The 20,090-nt window shown below is 46.5% G+C and overlaps 1 protein-coding gene across 6 annotated transcripts in view; it reads left to right on the top strand.

Annotated features, from left to right (window-relative positions):
- Positions 1–20,090, top strand: part of STXBP5 (syntaxin binding protein 5) — a 1,306,577-nt gene that overhangs the window by 1,089,380 nt on the left and 197,107 nt on the right. For 3 of the 6 annotated variants that reach the window (XM_085611620.1, XM_085611619.1, XM_085611621.1), the window contains 2 exons: positions 5,449–5,508; positions 5,608–5,655. The exons of the other annotated variants lie outside the window; for them this stretch is intronic. In XM_085611620.1, coding sequence (XP_085467746.1) covers positions 5,449–5,508; positions 5,608–5,655 — 108 coding nt within the window. The remainder of the gene's footprint in view (positions 1–5,448; positions 5,509–5,607; positions 5,656–20,090) is intronic. 6 annotated transcript variants of the gene reach the window in all.

Below are 20,090 nucleotides of genomic sequence, written 5' to 3' on the forward strand. Positions count from 1 at the left end.
AAGATACAGTTTTCCTGAAAGTACTGTTACGTGGTGGAGCGCAGGCCCTTCCAGATGTCTGAATCATTCAGGAAACCCGGGTGTATGGGGTATGTGCGTCGCCTCCCCGAAAAGCAAGATGTGAATTTTATCTTGACAGGGGAATGATCGGTGATACCTCTGAGGAGGTGTAAGACCTCCGATACACCCTCCAAGACAGATGCGAGTGCTAATATATAATCTAGCCTGGAGGAGCTGTTGTGAGCGCCTGAGTAGAAGGTGTACTGTTGTGTTTGAGGGAAACGCAGGCGCCAGATGTCTATCAGGCCATAAGCGTCCAGGAAGTCTACCAGGCGCAGTTGAGCCCCACAGTGGTCGCTAGGGGGTAGTCTGTCAAGTGCGACGTTAAGTGTGGCGTTAAAGTCGTTCACCCTGTGGGAGTGCAAGCAGGAATTTGCCTAGTGTGGGAAGGGCTATATTGTGCAAGGCCGGAGGAATGTAGACTGAGACCAGGTTGTCTGCCCGCCCTTCCCACTGACATGAGATGGCTGCGAATCGTCCCTGATCGTCCGTCCAGGACCTAGTCAAGACAAGCGGCAAGTTTTTTCGAGCAAGGATCCCAACCCCCCTCGACCCCGAGGTGAACTCAGAGTGGGCCACCATTTCCCCACCTGTCCAGAGCCTTACAGGCCGAACCAATTAAGTGTGTCTCCTGGATGAGGACCACAGCCGGGGCCTGGCGTTTGAGATATTGTAATATCAGACCCCTCTTTATCTTGTCGGATAGTCCATTAACATTCCAGGATATTATTACTAAAGGGGGGCCTAGTGTATCAAGGGTTGTGCTGACATAAGGTTGTTTGAGTGGTCTCCCCATATCCGTGGGTGTGTCAGGGATGTTGGAGTATGGTGGGCAATATGATGTGGGTAGTGAGTAATGGCGCAGTGTCTTAGAGAGCATTCGGAGTGCTTGTGTGAAACAACGAAACAGAAGCTTGAACTTTAACTGGTCCCCACCCCCCTCCCTGCCTCCCTGCTAGACGGACATGTAACTACCGCCACCCCAACTTCGCAGAGTGCTTAGTCCCCATCAACTTGTACTTGCGTACGGGGGAGATTAGTCCAGAGATCCCCTCGGACCATCCCTTCCATTGAACCCGTAACTGCATGCTTCAGTCTGTCCAGGTTCAGAAAAAGGGAAGGGCGTGGGCATCCGGGCGCCCAGTAGGTCGGTGACTCGCGGGCCATCAGGTCGGGGACAGCCGCCCCATAGATACATTCCAACGAGTGTGCACCTCAGTGTGTCGACCCCAGCGTCGCTACGGGACTGAATCATGACTGGTCTGGACGTCCTCATTTTCCGGTCTCCGGCTGCGTGAATTGGGTGGTGTAGCCCGTCCCTCCCGAGCCCTACGTTGCCACCTCTTGTAGACGTTGATGCTGCTGTTGATTCTTGCTAGGCCGTCGTGGCCCCGATGCTTGTCTCCATCCTTCCAGCCAGTCCTGGGTCTCCCCAGGTGCCTCAAAGAAGCATGTTTTACTGTCTGCCACCACCCGCAATCTTGCCGGGAAGAGCATTGAGTAGGCAAGTTCTCGGCGCCTGAGTTCTCTCTTCTCCTCAAGGAAACTCTGCCTTTGTTTGGTGACTGCCGCCATATAGTTTGGAAAGAATTAAATGACAGAGTTCTCTAAACGCAGCGGGGGGGGGGCACTTGTGCCGTTTGTAGTATGGCGCCTCAGTCACGAAAGATAAAAATACGGGCTAGAATGGGCCTGGAGGGGCCCCATTCTAGGTTTGCCGCCTGGTACTCGATGGGCTCTTTCCACCGAGAAAAAGGCAGAAAGTCCTTGAGGCTGGAGATGCGTCTTGATATGGTCTTCAACAAATAAATCCATTGCAGGGCCCCCTTTGCTTTCCGGCACTCCCACGATTCGGACGTTATTGCGACCTTCTTGGTCTTCCAGCTTAGCCATTATCAGTTTGTCTGCTTCAAGTTGGCGCACTTGTTGCTGTAGGACAGCGGTGTCAGCGGAAAGGGTCTTTGTGGTACTTTCAACTTTGGACACTCTTGCAGCCATTTGTGGGAAGTCAGCCCTTAGGAGTGAGATATCAGTGGAGATGGATCCCACAGAAGTTTGGACCTTGGTAAGGGTGAGCATTATATCTTGTAGTGTGACCTCCGCTGGGCCCTCAGGTGTCAGTGTCTTTTCTTGAGCGGTGTTTTTATCCACCAGGTCTGGTTGCTCCTTGGCGTATGCGTACTTTTCTAGCTTCAGTTGTTGCGCCGTGCGCTGGCCCCGGCCCCCCATGGTGGCTGAGCTGCAGTGATGTCTCCGGGGGGAGTGGGGCGTGTACATGGCAGTAGTCGCCGCTGCCTGCCTGTGTGACTTTCGGCCTCGCACGGCCTTTCGGTTTTCCTGCCACGTGTCCCCAGTTGCGGTAAGTTGTTGAGTCCCCACAGCCACAAGACCCAGACGTGGAGCTGACAAGGGCAGGCCGGTGGTTGGGCACTAAGCTCGCTCCGTGTGTGCCAAGGGTACCCCAGAGTTCAGGCACCGCAACTATCAGTCGCGGTCAGTGGCCAAGTCCACCGCTCTGCTTCTCCTACCTCCGTTGAGGTTGGGTTCTAGCTGGTACGTCACTGCTAGAGCCAATGTGGGGCCACGGCACCTCAATGTAGTAATCAACGCCGGGGGCCCACGTGCGCCTCAAGTATGGCGGTTCATGCGCATCGGCACCCACTACGCCACCATGGAGCTGGTCCCATTCCTGGTGATGTGCTGCGGATAGCCAAGGGCCTCAGCGCGTCCGCACTGCAGTGTGTCAGCGCTCTTGCTTCTGTGCCACTGTCATGGGTTAATGGGGCTGCGCTGCGTAGATCTCGTACTCAAGGCTCGTGTGTGGCGCGGGCTCCGTCCCGCGCCCGCTGGCCCAGTCCCTGCACTCTCCACGGGTCTCAGCGGGAGGCTAGCAGCAGCACCCCGCCGTTGGACGCAAAACAGTCCAGTCCCGCTCCTTCTAGTGCTGCACCGCGCTCGCCGGCACAACGCTGCTTCCCTGCGGGCGTCGCCGCCTTTTATTTTCATACTTCGGATCTCCGGGCCACGCCAGGTCCCGGTCTCTATCTCTGGCGCAAGCCATGCCTCAGGAACTCGATGTAGGGTCACCACACTTCAGCGCTGGAGTCTTGGAGAGGGATCACAGGGCGCCCCAACACTTCCGACGCCTGAATCCCAGCATCTGATAGAGACTACTAGCCGCAGATTCTTTAACGTAGAATTATCCCCAAGCATGAGACTGGATACATCGTTACCGAAGGTAAGTAACTTGTACGTCGCGTTGCAGTCTGTGGACGGAGCCTCTCTAGGTAGCGGCCATTGCGGTTGGCTGCTAGCCACGCCCCGTACAAGCCACTTTTGATGTAATCTTACTGGGCCTCAGACAAACAAGGGTGAAAGGCATGAAAAAAGTACAAGAGTCTTGATTAATCATTTAATAACAGTTGCAAAGCAGCTAATTATAGCAGGCTGGAAGAAGGTGGGTCCTTCCATACTAAATAGATGCTACGCTACGGAACATGATTGCCATGGGAAAAATTATGCATGACTTGAGTGACCAGCATAAACGCTTTAAACAGATTCGGCAACCTTTAATAGACAATTTGCTTGGCATTGAAATATGCTTCATCAGACTGTGAGCTCTTGATTTGATTTATCGATAATGACTGAGCGCAGATGTACTGACAGTACGAATATGTGCAGTCGGATTAGGAGAATGGGGTGCCTTTACATACAACTATTGATAGCACTGTTGATCTTCTGTGTGCGATGGGGGAAGGAATCTAAGAAGTGGAGTTATACTTAAAATGAGCAGGAGATAACAGGCAAAAAGTTTTTTGAAGTAATGACTTGTAGCCTTCTCAGCTCAATAAAAATGTTTTATTTTTTTTAAAAAACATTCTCACTTGGAATGACAACAAATAGGGTTTTTTTCAGTGAGATCACGCTGCGCTGCTCTTAACCATGGAGATCAGTAACCCTCCTGACCTACAAATCAATAACACATCCGCATGTCGAAAAATATTAGATGAATGTATCTGCAGAAGTCCTGAAGAAGCGGTAGGGTACAGCGAAAAATGTGTCTGCTCTGGTTTGGCTCGTGTGACTCTGGTTTGGCTCGTGTGACTCTGGTTCGGCTCATGTTAAAATATGTTCAGACTCTGCTCATCATAGAAATGAAAATGAACTGCTGTGGGCAGAATCTGGGCCTGTACTAAAAGTCTGTGCTTTTTTTATTGTAAATAGATTTTGATTTTTCTCACACTTTAATCAATACAGTGAGCCGCTATGTACACATGATTTGAGTACAGATTGGAGTAGGTTAAGCTTTTTTTAATTGTGTTGCTTTATATATGCATGGTTGAACAATGAATAGGTTTATGTAATTTACAATTGTGATTTTTGGGTGGACATTGTATATCATTAGGTTGGCCTATGATTGGACTTTGAAAGATTGTATTGCACCCCTTGTCTTGGGTGTGATACGTATTTGGAATGTTCTCCCCACCACCTTCTGTACCAAAGCTAGTAACAAGGGGTTGCAGCCACAAGAAATGCTTTGTGTATGTTTGTGTATAGTACTAATGAGTGGAAGTATACTATGTTTAAAACCCAGTGCCTTTGTTCAGTGTATTAGAAATACTTTATGTGATGAATCATTTTCCTCTAGCTACAGCCTCCTTTTAACTTCTGGTGTAACTGCCTATGTTCTTTCCCTACTGAGTATTCCTCATCTTATTGAAGGAATATTCAGTCGATAGACGTGACTTCACATGTACCTTATGCTATATTTCTTGCACCTTTAACAGTAACTTTATCATGTATTCAACATAGTTTTATTTTGCACTTTAACTTGATAAAATAGAAAAATATTTCCATTAATGGTTTTTAGCTGAGATTTTAATTTAAAGTATTGTCAATCTGCAATTCAGTTAGAAAATTCACTAGATATGAAGTTTCCATCATGGTGATACTAATAAATGGCTAACTCATATTTTTGATTGCCAGTCATTGACTCACTTTTTAAAGTGGCTTCTCTGGTGATCCTCAAACTAAGCAATCTAGAATGTGTGCTTATCCAATAAAGTTACTGTCAATGCACAGTCACTTGTTTTTTGCTTTTTGATCTTTTGTTCTGTATATTGTGGTACACTGTGTTCCACCTGGATAAAGATGCAGGTAGTTAAGGCAATTACTTTGTTGCTTTCATGCATGTGGTTTTCTGTGTGCTAAGTTCACTTGTGTAGTTGAACGCACATCAAAAAGAAATCGATAGTATGAAAAACAATGGGGTATCACTTGGAGTTACCCATGACAAACCAATCCATAGTCTGATTTGCTCAGCCAATTTTGGTTGTTTTGTCTCTGACAATTGTGAATGCTCATTTCATTCTGTCTTCACTTGTGTAGGTTTTGGTTCGCCCAGCACTTCAGATGAGGAACAAAAAATGAATAGATTTATAGAAAAGGGTACAGTATTTTGGTTTTAATAGTACTATTTTTTGTTCTTTTAGCCCCTTTAATTTGTTTGTTAGATTTTGACTATTTACATTAAAATGTCATTTTCAGTGAAATTGAGAAGCAGAAAGATTTCCAAGACAGTAGTCACTGACATAGGTATGGAAGTAAAAACTATATTTTTCTCCTAATCTGGTGCTTTAAACAACACTAACCCTAAAGATTAAGAATCATGAAATTACATTACCTACTTATCAATTGATCGTCCTTAGTGCTATGTGATAATTACAGGGGCTGATTGTGCTGTGGGGTATTGTACATACTAATTAACAAAAATCAAGCATACTGGTGTATTAATTATTTCCTTGATTTGTATGATGTACACTTATCTTGTTTGGGTTCATCCCTAAAGACTGCACGGTTCAATCTATAAATTTCAAATCACCTATGGGCCCTACAGTAGCTTTAAAGGCCTTTCTGCAAGATTTTTGTTCTGCATTTTGGTTGAATTGTTAAAATGCAAAACATTCTGGTTCTAGTTTAAAAATACCAGGATATCAAATTTGAACGCAAACCCTATTTATTATTAATGCAAAGTTCTCACACATCATACATGTGTGATGGCTGTGGATTGAACCTTGTTACAGACCATTACAAAATGTGGTGAATGGGCATAAACACTTGGTCTGCTAGGGGCATGTGGTGTGTTCTGGAGTGGTTTGTCAACTTTCCTCTTGGGGATAGCCAATTCTTTTGTGGCAAAATGTGTATATCTATAAAATGTTATGAAAACTCAAACATTACGCTTGCATTAATTGTGCATTTATGGAGACATTTGTTCTTGGGTCATGCTAGTGTTTTACATTTGTGTTTCTTAAAACGTCTACTTATGAGATACCTATTAAGTGGTGCCTATGTAGGCTAAATATATGATAAAACCACTGTTAAATATATTGTGGACCTTAACAGTTGTTATGTAATCATACATTCAATTTCTTATTAGTTCTTACTTGCACTTGTCTGTTGCTCTCTTTATGGTTATTCTTGTTGCCTCTGAGGTGTGCTGTTTCAGTTGTTGATTGCAAAATATCACCAGTATATGAGTAAAAATTGAAATTTATTGAATATTTCAAATGATGAATTGAACTGTGTTTTAGTCACCACATTGGGTAATTGTGCCATTCCTTCATTCTCACAGGATGTAAAGAATGGTGATGTCAAACACTAATTGTTTTGTCAGTGCTACCAGTCATAAAGTAGACAAAAGAATAAGAGAAATATTCATATGTATTTTCATTCATTTTGCCATTGTGCAGTATTGAAATTGTCTTATATTTTAGCAGGGCACTTTCACCTGTTTAGAAACAGAGAGGCAAGAGTCGGACTCATGAGAGAGAAAATGAGCACTTCAAAGATGGAGGCTATGAAGATTGATGTTTGAAAGGGAATCCCCGTGGTGATGTTAGAGAGAGACAGACAGAGTTGTGTTTCACTATAGAAATGTTCAAACCTAATTAATCAGGTTAGAAGTGGATAAACGTTATGTCACTTAAATGGCTAGTGAGGATGCCTATTTTTCAATAACCCACATTGGGTGGAAATGAGCTATGTTATTGGATGATTATACAGACTTTTCGGGGGAAAACACAGCTTATACAACGCTTTTAGCAATGCAAGCAAAACACCAGTCCAAACACAATTCAATAAAATTCTAATGATCGTCTTCTTTTAATTTAGTTAATTCCAATCCCTTATGCCAACGTGTTTCGCCGTGTTCGGGATAAAACCAACGGCTTCTTCAGGGCTGGAAATAATACAAAATGCACATTTGTAATCACACAATATGGCATTAGTACATGTGCCATAATACCCAACTTATGACAACCATGTGCAGAGGACTATTCAAACCTGTGTTTGTGCAGAACAAATTCAATATACATTGCCATTTAAAATGCTTTTCAAGTATAAGTTACTCAGATTACATAAAAGAGACATTTAAGTTCTTTCGATTTGAGGACTTGAATCACTTTGGTTGAAATCCAGTAGTGCACGCAATGTTGTGAACCATTCTAAATATTTTGCCTAGACCCAAGTGCATGTTAAATTTATATAACCCATGTGTAGGTAAAAAGTAAATTCATTTGCGTCATGTTGGCGCCAATACCTTTGATTATTGGATGACCTCTAAATTTGCACACATAATAAAACAGTCCTATTCAGTAAACAAATATTTCTACTAGCAAATTCTTTATGTGAAATTTTTAAGGTGTTTAAAACATCTCCCTCTACTTGCTAGAACTAGCCTATGGCAACATTATACAGTTGGCAAAAATATCTGCGGTCACCAGCCATACAACCGACACTGAGCCAGATATACAGAGGGTGTTAGTGTTCGCAGACCCTCAGATACAGTAATGCGGAAGGTTTGTGAATGCTAAAAGCATTAGTCTTATGTACTAAGCAAATAAAGCTATCTGGAAAACGTTTTCCGAAATCCCTAAATATACTGTTTTGGTTGTCCCTTCCAAAAACAGATTGGGTATGCTAAGTTTCATTATTTTGCAACTGAAGTCTAGTTGCAAAACATTTAAAAGTTACAGACAACTTAGTAGCAGTGACAACTCATTTGTAAACATTCCTCTTCGTGAATGTTAAAAAAAAAAAGTGTGTTGTGGAGTAGGAACTGCCAACTCTCCATTTTAAAATAAATAAAATAAAAAAAGTAAACATAGCCCTGTTTCCTTTATGGAAAGCAGGCTGCAACACCCCCTCACCCTCCAAGTTTATTTTATTGAAAGGTGATCACAGACATCGTATTCTCCTGCCCTAGCAGGCATCGTACCTGTGATGGTCTCCAATGTGAGTGAGTTGCAGTTCGCAAATTACCTCATTAATATCCATGGGGTAGGTAGGATTACGACCCACTCATATTCAGATTTTTACAAATCGACCTATTACATTGTTCGGTTTGTAAAATTCTTTACTGATCACAAAAAACACTGGTTTCAAATTGCAACCATTTTTTGTGACCAAATAATAGTTCATCTGGCCCACTGGCTTTTCATATTTTGTTCTTTCTGTGTAGCATACTTCCAGAATCCTCCTGTTGTATTTGACATATATTGTCTTACTGATTGTTTTTTTGGCAATTTGTAACCTCCTATTCTTTCCTACGACATCTGGATTAATATTGCAGGACCTGGAACAAAGGTATTTTGTTTACAGGCATTAATACCGACTTCATTTGATGCCTGGGTCAATTTTGACCCTGGAAACTAATCAGTCTGTTATATTGTTGTTTCTAATGGGGTTAGGGTGTCACAAATTTAGACTTTGATAATTAGGACAAGAGAAGGGCAGAATTACCCATGCAAGGACTACAGTTTGCTGCTTTTATTTATTTGCAGCCTATTGCCACGTTCCTGGCCTGTATAATAATTTTGTATCTCTTTAAGAATATGGCAGAAAGTAGAAGGTGCAGTCATATTTCCTATTTGATAAGATATAACGGCTCTTCCGTTTCAGAAAAAGGATTGAGCTGCGCCTCGAGAAAAATGTCATTGTCATGCCTCTACTAGCGCCTAAAAATTAGTTTAGTCTTTTCCCTCTTAGGCCATCATTCCTGTAGTGCTTCTTAAACATCAGCTTCTTTGCCTGTTCTCAGTCCCTTCTCTGTCCACTTCATCTACTTTAAATTCAAGGAGTTAAACCATCAATGCTAGTATTATTCCTGTTTATGGTTTATCCACTACTGCAGCTAAAACCTTTCCCACCCTTCTAACCATTATGCTATTAAATTAAATAACTTTCCTGTGGTGCTCCTGTCTCCTCTGTCATTGCTTCTATCCTCAATGTTTTTACTTCATTGTCTTTGACTGGGCCATCTTTATCTTTGAGCTTGGAATAATGCTATCAAAACAAATCTATTGTATTGTTCTCAGCATGTGCCTTAACATTATACATCATACAATGTTAAAATCAAAACAATAGGTAACACACACACAGAATAAGCACTAAGCCACAATACAATTATTACAGTAATTAATCCATTAAAAAAAGGATAAAAATATAAAAAGATAGTCCTAACATCTGCCTACTCTCAACTGACATTGCAAGATAGTAATTTGCAGGGCATAAGAACGCACTATTGATGCATACTCAACTAAAATAATGACAAACTAAAGCCAGCCTGGTTTCTCTTAATTCTTCGGTTTCTCAGTCATAATCCAAGCACTTCAGATATACTTGGAAACTGCACAGTAGATCTCTGGTTGATGTTATAAATTTGAATGGGATGGCACCCAAACTTGCTGACAATTGTATTCTTCAAAGCCATCTTTACTGCAGCTGTAAAGAAATTCACGTGTTAAATACGTGGTCAGGTACTTTGGAATACTCTAAGGCAGCAAATCTTCCCTGATGATTTTCGTACCTATGATAGTGTTGACAAGATGTTCTTAGTTTTGGAGTGGGATCTGGTGTATTCTTGGAATTGAATTGTGCCTGTTGATTATTAGATTTAGCTTGTTAATGTAAATTTCTTAACTCCACTTATTATTCCCCTCCTCTCAATCCTTGATCTTTACAAAAGGTGACTGAAACATCAGTAATAGAGATGACAGTGAGTGCTGATTTCAACAGATAGTAACAGTAGCCTCTTGTTGTATTCCTTTTACTTTTGCCACAACCTTAATGGTTGTTAAGGGGGTGAAAATAGGTTGACTGAGGGGTGGGGTGCATGCGGAACTTCCTTGTTCAAGCATGCTGGCTTTTTAGATACCCTTAGCTGTGGCCCTAAGATTATCAGAAGTCATTTTCTAAAATAGATACTTACTCATTTTGATAATTGGGAGCTAAATTAATTTGAAAAATGCCTCTCTGCTATCATTTGTTCTGATGGATACTTTTAACGTCTGATTCCCTACCTTTTGACAATCCCCAGGACCCAAACTGTATCTGGAAAAATGTTCAGCATAGCCCGTGTGGGTACTGTTGTGCCGCTTCACGTAGACACCACTCAAGCACGCTCACATCAGTTTCTTTCTTTTTGCCCTTTCATAAGTAGATTCGGAACTAACTTCAATTTTTTTCTTGACAGTCTGACAAAATTATTTTCCAGCGTATATGGGAACATGTCACCTCATAAAACTACAGGTTAAGCCTTGTAGGAACTCTCGCTAGCAGATGTCTGTGACCGATCCCCTCAAAGTATATCTCTGGTTTTTGGGTTAGTGCCACAACTCTTAAGTCATGCGACAGGTGTGCTCTAATATTTCCCCAAATGTGATTTGCGATAGTGAAGCAAAGCTATACTTCATCAAGCACCATAGAAAATTGTGTAAGTCCAGGAGGATGTCAATCCTATTGACCTGTTGACTCAGATCCAAACTCGTCTTGAATACTGTCACATCCTGGAGCAGTCCTGATGCACTGTTCATTCACTTTGACTCAGACAAAACAGCACCTTTGTTTAGGAGCCTCCCTCTTGACCTCAACAACCTTTCAAATTGTATTCTAATGAAAACCAACCAGCCTTTGGCAATGATAGAGTAGATGGGGGGATCAATTTTCTCCACAGTAGGACAAGAATTTCTATTTTGAACCACAATAGGCCAGTGGACGAGACACCTTCCCTGGTACGGGCTGGGCTCTCCCCCTGGTCACTCAAGAGAAGAGACAGTCTCAATTGCTGTGGTCATTAAATAGGCTGATGAAATCCTGTACTTACAAATTTCATCTGTTGAAGTAAAAGCCAGTGTACTCACTGAAGTCCTGCAGCCTGGACAAACCTCTGTTGAGCCCTTGCTGCCATTTAACGAAACCCTAACTGACACCCTCATAGGCACCTGGGCTAAACCTTGTTCATTCTCACCAGTTAATAAACGGGTAGCATGACCCATACACCTGCTCTGGGTGACCCAGCTTTTTGATGCATCACCCTACTATGGAGAGCCTGATGGTTTAAGCTTCCAGTATCCGGAACAAACCAAACTCTATTCCTATGACTCCTTGAGATGGAAGTTGAAGAGACTTGGTGCATTTGGAAATGAGTGTTCTTTTCAGTTAGCATTGGTCTTCTGTCAGTCAGCCCCAGCTGTTTACTGGGTTGGGACTGCCACGCATTATGCAACATGGTTGCAGAGATTTTGCCAGCATGGCTGGAAGGATTTCATGCCGATTTGGTGCAGACCATTCAGGATGGCCAGTATGCAAGCAAATATGTCATACTGTCCGGCCTGGACATGACTGATTATTTAGGAAGAGCTGATGGGACGAGCAAGGTGCTCCAGCGCCTAACCTGGATGAGATCCACAGGATTCTTGAGTGACATCCAGGAGTCTCTCCTGGATATAACTTTTGACCAGTCTTGCCTATTTGGCAAGAAGGCTGAGTCCACCTTTAGAGCTTTAAAGAAAATATAGCCACATTGCACTCCCTCAGTCTCTCCATGCCTGCAACGTAGTAGCCCCCAACAGTTCTGCTCCTTTTACGGTATCACTTTGGGTTTCTCTTGTAGGCTACACCATAATAATAATCCACATTTGTATAATAATCCACATTTGTAAAGCGCAAACAATCACCCGTAAGGGTCTCTAGGCGCTGGGGGCCGTCGGGAAGATTAAGCAAGCTATTGCCCAGAGTCACATGGTGCTGGGCTAATCTGCCGCCGGGGATCGAACCGTGATTCCCAGGTTCTGGAGTCAGTCGCCCGGGCCGCGGCGCCACACCTCTTCCTTCACCATAGCCCAATGTCCCAGCAACAGGTTTAACATTCATTTTGGGACTGGGATAGGGGATCTAGCTGATATTGGTCTGGGCTTGCAGGGGCAGCGTACTGCCCATTCCCCCACCCCTCTGGCGGCAGACCTCTAAGGTGATTGAGTTTGCCCTCGGCAGCACACGACCATCCCGTGGGATGCAGAATCCGTAATTGTATTCATAGGTGGCAAACCATGACATCTGACAGGTGGGTCCTGCAGAGAGTCCAACAGGGCTATGCGATGCCATTCCTTTTTGACTCATGCTTCTTCCACCTACAAGAGAGCAGCTTTAAGAGGACCACTTCTCCTTTTTGCAGCCATAAGTTCAGGCTGTTTTGCTGAAAGAAACCATAGAGCGAGCCCCTCCCTGGAGATCGAACCTGGATGTTACTCCTGTTACTTCTTTGTGTGGAAAAAGGGCAAAGGCCGTTGTCCTATTTTATTTAATATAACCTATCAATTTCTTCCTGTAGAAGGACAAATCTAAGATGCTCTCTCTCGCCCTCTCTCTCTCCCATATTCTATCTGCCCTGCATCTAGCAGACTGGATGGTAGTGCTGGACCAACAATATGCCCATTTCCATGCTCCAGTCTTTCAGGGGTTATTTAAAGGAAACACACTGTTTTCCAAAACTTACATGTGAGTGGAAAGAAACAACCCTTCCAATTTTACATACGGGTTCTCTTTGATTAACACATGCAAAGTAAGGAGGACGAGCCTTCTCTGAGTTTTTTCCTCTACCTTCCCCTTGTTTCTTAACAACATTATGAGGTATGCACCAATCTGGGCGCCTAAGCCCAAAGAGAGCCGTGATGGGCTTCATTGCAAGTGCAAATAGTAAAGGCAAGAATGGTCACCCCTGTCTGGTTCCCCGACCTATGGGAAACGGTTTGGAGACCTGTAGTCGGGGCCAAGTATAGGAGACCAATCCATCCCATAATCTCCATCCCGAGCACCATCCTGGCCAGCACCTTCAGCAGATATGGCCACGGCAACATGTCAAAAGCTTATGTCTAAGGACATTGCTAAGGGGGCGAGCCCCAGCGCCATCCCAATGATGGAAAACAGCAGCCATAGGTTTCGGAACATGTTCCTGTCAGGTATAAACCCATTTTGATCTGTGTGCACCAATTTGGGCACTATAGGGGTCAAACTGTTGTCTAACAGTTTCTGGAGTATCTTAGAGTCTGTGTTTAGTAGTGATAGGAGCCGGTAAGAGTGCACATCAAAGGGTCAGGGCCCGGCTTAGGGAGGACATCTATGAGCGCCTCCTGTAGAGACTGGGGTAGGAATCTGTACCGTTTGGCTTCTATACAGAGTTGAAGATGATTCGGGCTAGTTTAGAATGATAGGCGGCATAAAACTCCACGGGAGCACATCATTCCCCAGGGTTTTATTGTGCGCCAACTGATCAGTCACCGTGTTCACCTCCACTGTTGTCAGCCGGTCCTCTAGCACGGTTCTCTGCAGGGAGTTTAGTTGTGGAATAGGCAATCTGTCCACATGCGAGGCCAAGGTCCCGTCTCCCACCGTATTCGCAGCAGTGTAGAACGCTCGTAATAATCAGCAAACACGTCATTAATTGCTACCTGGTAAGTGACCATTTCGCCTGCCGGCAGCCTTATGACTCCTAGGGGACTCTAGAGGTGTCTGTGCAGAGGAGCCACACCAACAAACAACCCACTCTGTCCCCCTCTGCATGCTGCCGTGCCACATATTCCTGAAATTGATATGCCCCAGTTGATCCACCAATGTGCTATGCTCCCTACGCAGGTCAGATAGGCCGCAATCGTCTCTGTGTCATCCCCAACTGCACCTCTGCCTCCTGAATTCAGTGTTTTATGGTACGAATCTTGGTGGTCAGAGCACATCTAACCCTAAAGGAGGTCTAAACCCACTCCCCATGCACCACTGACTTGAACTTATCCCATTCAGTGCTCTGGCCAAGGCCATACCATCGTTATCTTGGAAATAGTGATCAATGCTTTCCCCAAAAGTTTCCCTATAGGGCATGTCTGGTAGGGCTTGGGTCTTAAGTCTCCAAGTTGGTATGCACGAGCGGCACCTGCCTACCCAACACCACCATTTTGACAGGGTTATGATCCGACAACGTGCAACCCAAGTTTTTGGTGCCTGGAACATTGGGGGACATTACCTCGTTACACAGTAGGAAGTCAGTTCTAGCTTGGAGGCGGTGTACGGGGAAGTAATAACATAATTCTAAACTGTTGGGATGCATCAGTCACCACATATTGTGGAGCTGTCTGTCGTTGATCCATGTGTGAAAATAACACAATGCTGTGAGGCTACTCACTCCCTTCAGTGGAGGCATAGATCTATCTAACCCAACATTGTGTGTGCAGTTGAAATCCCTACCCCATATGCAGAGGGCTGTTACGTTTAATACCAATGTGGGGGGAATAGCATTGAGAAATAGCAGTAAATTAGTGTTACTGATGTAAATCGCTACCATAAAGAGCAGTTCTCCGTCCAGCACCCCCTCTACCACTATGTAGCGCCCCTCTATGTCCACCGTCTTATGGTGTATCACATGGGGAACCTGGGGGGCCTCCGTACCATCAACCCCTTGCCTACGCTGAGTAGGTAGTGCCCACCACCAGTCCCCGCCACCTTTTCAATAGTTAACGAAGCTGCAGAGAGGTCAGGTGTATCTCCTGGAGGTATGCTATGTGCACCCCCTTCATTTCAAGTATGTGTGGATCTTATGGTGTTTTGCTGGCCTGACCATCACGCGAACATTCTAGGTCAAAACTTTAAATTTATGGAACGTTTCCCCTAGTGTGTGCGCCATGAGTGTGGAATCTGTGCCTACGCTCCCACCTTATGGACATTGCTCTGAATGAGGAGTGCTGCAAGTGCATATCTTGCGACCCGTATATAGACAGTGACCTCACCACACAAGCAAGTACAACATTATAACTCCCAACTCATTTCCCAGGTCCATCCCACAATGTTAGGTCGACCAATGCTGCACCAACCGGTGCTGGGGTTCAATTTGTCCATGTCGGATAAGAGGAGGTGAATGCAGCTGCAATAATGCAGAGAACTGTTCTGTCCCAGAAGTCCCAGTTCTCCAGTGGTTGCCTGCGTCCTCTACTCCCAGCACTGCAACCAGCACACAGCCGTCCTGGACCCCACCTCCAAATGCATGCGGGCACAGCACCTCAGATGGCCAGTAAAGCATACAGCAATGACCATGTCATTTAATCTGGTCCGATGTAATTGGGGTAATGATCGAACCAGCTCTTGGCTACATTTCCGCCTCTTCCGTCATACCCACATCCAGTTGGTTGGGAGTGCCTGGAGGGGGTGGCCTTCGATGCTGCGTCAGAGCTACTGTGTTGCTCAACTCTGCCACCACCATGGCACTCTCCTGGGCAGCTTGTTTCCTGGAGAGTTTAATCTTCATTGTCCGGTTGAGTCAATGCCATGCTCTTTGTTTACCCCAGCCGCCCTCTGGGGTGTAGTCCACTCCTCCTCGCCATCCTTTTCGCTCATGTCAGCCAGTCGCAAGCCTCCAACTGCTGCTTGAAGAAGAATGTCTGCATTGAGTCCAGACCTAAAGTTTTGCAGGCAACATGAGAGAGTACTTGTCCATCTGCCTCAGATTCTGTTTGATATCTAAGAAGGACCTGCTGCGTTTCTAGACTGCCTTGGTGTAATCCAGGAATATGTGCACCATCCCATTCTCCTCCTGCCATGTGCATTTTCTCGGGGAGACCTGTAGAATGTGGTCCCGTTCAAAGTAATTCAACAGTCTAACCACCAATGGTCTGAGGGGCACCCCTGCGGGTAGTCTCTGGGCAGGACCCTATGTGCTCGCTCGCCGGAGAAAAAAATATGATTTCAGTCACCTGTGCTACAAGGGCCGCCACAGTCGCCTGCAGTTCCTCTTTTGTGCTTGCATATCCATGACTGAGGGTCTCATGGTGGCTCGCGTCAATTTTGTTATGTCCACCCAGTCTACAAGCTTTCAATGATCCACCCGTAGGTGTCTCATCTTGGTGGTTAAGGCATCCAGTTTGGGGTCCAGGGTTGTCTTCATGTCATGATGGCCTGCAGGAGTGCATCGAACTCCTCAGTGTGCGAGTGTAGTGTCTGGGGGTGAGTCCGAGTGGGAGGGTGAAGTGCCTGGGGCAGTACCCATCTCGAGTCACTTTGGCTTAGCCATAGCCCCTGCGTGCTCCGCAGCAAGAGGAGCCTAAACATCCACACTTCTGAGCGGCAAGTTGCTCCCTCCTTCTGCCTCAGCAATGCCCCTAATTGGTCCCCCCGTAGGCCACTACTCCAGGATGTTCTCCCTCAAGCACCAATCTGAGTCTGTGAGGGCACCCCCAGTAGGAATCCAAGTGGAAGCGTTGTGACCACCCAGCAGCTCCGCCTAGGTCAGCCGGTATGAATGGGCAATATAGAGTGATCACTTGGCCTCCCACGCCTCTCTCCTGAGCGCAGATGCGCTGCTCAAGATAAGTCCATGGTGCCTCTAATGGCGCCCACCCTGGGGGGCCTCGTCCAGTCTCTGCGGGTTGTGGGCCACAGCCCACCTGACCAAAGCCCTCATAGAAGCTCTCCTGTCTGCCTCCTCCAGGCCCTGGAGGTTACAGAGGCTTAAAATGTGGTGTGCCACACGCCAAGGCCCGAAGGCTGATCAGGCAGTTGTCGAAGTAGCACAGACCGCTCCGAAACTGAGCCTGGGGGCCTGCCGCGTCCTCAATCCATGCGGCGCCCTGAGGATCAGGCGCGCTGTGGTAGCGCTCTGCTGCACAGCTCACCACATCCGATTGCAGCCCCACTAGAGCCGAGGGCTCGCTGCGCTGTGCTGACTACAGGGCTCTGTCCTCTGCCACCTAGGCCCAATGGGGCTTTTTTCACCCCTGTGATTTGACACGCCCCCAGATCGACTCAGCTGAAGCTTCCCCAGGCAGGGCGGTTCGCAAATTGCTCCTCAGGATGTCAGAAATCGGGCACTGCATAGGAGCTTGCTAAGGGTGCATCCGGCACCGTCGCCATCTTGCCCACACCCCCTCTGGCCTGTCATCTGGAATGTGAAAAGGTTTCCTAAATTGTAAATGTTCCCATGTAGGAGATCTTTAACATCTGTGCATCTGAGGCCGCCATGCAGTTCAATTTGAAGTCTGGAAGCATCCACACACCGTGTATATAACTTATACACCCATTTTAGCTTTATGTACATCATATAATGCTCCAATTTCTTTTAGTTAGTATTGTCTATATGTACCCATAATAATCAATATGCTGATAGGATAACAATCTTAGTAAAGTGGCTGACGATAGAGATCGAAAATGGTCCCACCTTTTTAAAGACAGTTCTTCAGCAGGGGATTGTGGTTAGTTTGTATCACCTGTGTTATTTGTTCAAATAGGAGTTTAATAATAACCCCTAGGGGGAGGAGCCAAGATGGCGACCGGAGCAGACGCTTGAGCGCCCGGCTCCGTCGGCCCTTGGCCTCGGACTATCATCCTGACTCCTATCCTCGCCGATTTTCGAGGTGCAACGTGTGCGACGACGCGCTGACCGCGCCGCCGCTTTCCCGGAGTCTTAGCCCGCCCGGACGCCGGAGTTCTTGGTGCTTTTGTTCTCCGCACTGGACCCCTGCTCTATTGTGGCCTTGGCCGGCCCCCTGGAAGCTCCGCAGTTACCGGACCCGCTAGCGTAAACCTGAGCCCCGAGGTCCCGGTCCCACCTCACACCACGGACTGTCGCCGGATGAGCCGGGGGAGGGACGCCCGGACACCTCCTGCACCCCGCACCTGATTGGCTGGAGCTATAGGGTAAGCCCCGGTGCGGCGGGTCTCCTGCCCCGTTCTGTGGACCGCGCTGTGGGAGGCTGCAGACCCCCTTCTTCTATTGCCTAGTCGGCTGCAAAGAGAACCCGAGGGAAGGGCAGCGACTGTTGGCTTTTCCCTGTTGCGGCGCAGACCCGAGGGGAATTGCCTCCTTGCTACGACCCCCCCCCCTGGCCACTGTACTGTTCTGCGGTAAAACATGGCGTTGATTGCCTGCTCGCGACTGGGGGATGCTACTCCGGTCTCGCCCGCTTCGCCCTCCCTCTACCAGACACCAGCTCCACAGTGCCGTCCCGGATTGCTACCGATGTGGGGGCGCAGCCTCCGCTGACATGCGGCTCCATTCTGGCTGCCCTGCGGGACTTTCGTCTACAAATGTGTCTTGGCTTGCAAGCGCTGAGTGAGCGGTTTGACTTTATACTGTCGGCTGCGGGTCGTGAGCACCCCGTTTGTCATCAACGAGGCGTGGGTCTGCCAGTGCTTTTGTCCTCTTGCGGGGACGCAATGGCTGCTTATGATCGTGCTACACTGGTGCCTGCATCTGGCTTTACCGGCACCCAGGATCAATCGCTCTCCAGCTCAATTGCGGATACTTTGTCTCCCCGTTCATTGCTGCCTGCTTCGTTGTTGCCTGCCTCACCGTGCCCGCAAGAGTATCCAGCAGAGCGACACCTGACGTCCTCGAGGAACCGTTCATGGTGGCCTACTGCTTCTTTTCTGTGGAACTCCTGTACTTTACATGCCAGGTCGGGACTTTATGTGGTGCACAAGGGGACCTCAATAGATGGTCGGCGGCCATTTTGTGACACTACTTCACCATCTTCTCCCAAGCGGCCATATTGTCTTTGTCTGCACGGGGTGCGGGGCCTTCATGTCGGGGCTGGTGTAATCTTAAGCCCGCGATCGGGCCAGGGCTGAACTGATTTATATCGCCATGGTTTCACGGATGGGCTGGACTGGGACTGGAACTGTTTGCATATGTTGTGCGCACTCGTCGCGGTTTGTCCGCCTTCATTTAAATTGTTGTGACACGTTATCTTCACACGACCGCTTTTGGCGTAGTGGGTTCTCAGTGTGTGGAGGCCATAGCTGGCCGATGGTTTCGGGCGCTCTGGGGTAACGTAGGCTCCTCCCCACTTACCTCTCTGTTCTCTTATTTTTTTTTACTCTATTCCTACTTTCTCTCTTGTCTATATTTCGGGTTCATTGGGCGACAGGCACTATGCTGGGGGGGGGGCAGGCCGTAGCCTCCGCATTGGTGTAGGGTGGGGGGGGTAATTCACTGTTTCTACTTAGTTCTATGGGCCTTTTTCTTTTATGTTTCTGCGCTATACTTGTTTCGATTCGGGGTCCGGGTGTGGGGTGGATTGAGTGGGGGCGGCTCTGGAGGGGTGCATATTTACTCATGTGACTATCCTGTTATATAACTGCATCGCCTCACTGCCTGAGATTTTCCTTCCATGACCGTTTTAATGATGCTGCTGCTCTCCCGTGTGGTGAAGCTATCTTGCGGACTCGAATCTCCTTGGTTCTTATTCTTTACTGATTTTTTCCCTGATAAAATTATTTTGAAAACCTTAAAATTAACCTTCACTTCTCCTTCCCCTGGTGTCAAGGATCTCTCCAGTGTATACCTCATGACTCGTTGCTAATCTCGACCGTGGATGCGCAGGGGATGTAATGTTTGTACCAGTGCTTAACCGTACCGTGGCCGGCCTGACGGTTGTAGGCCCGTATTTGTTCTTTTCATATGCACAAATAAAGGTTTAAAAAAAAAAAAAAAAAAAAAATAATAATAACCCCTAAATATTTAACCTGCTTGACCTTCCCAGGTAGCCCGAACACAGTGCTACAGTACACAGATTTGGAATACCACAGCCATAAAGTCTTCTAAAGCAATCCTGGAGATGGGCAGACATGTGGCACTGACAGATCTGGAGAATGGAACCTGTTACGGCTTCCCCCTCACCTTTGTTGTTTAGCCTCTGCTTAGAGCAATTCTT

This window comes from Triturus cristatus, chromosome 6 (genome assembly GCF_964204655.1).
Source record: "Triturus cristatus chromosome 6, aTriCri1.1, whole genome shotgun sequence".
Lineage (NCBI taxonomy): Eukaryota > Metazoa > Chordata > Amphibia > Caudata > Salamandridae > Triturus > Triturus cristatus.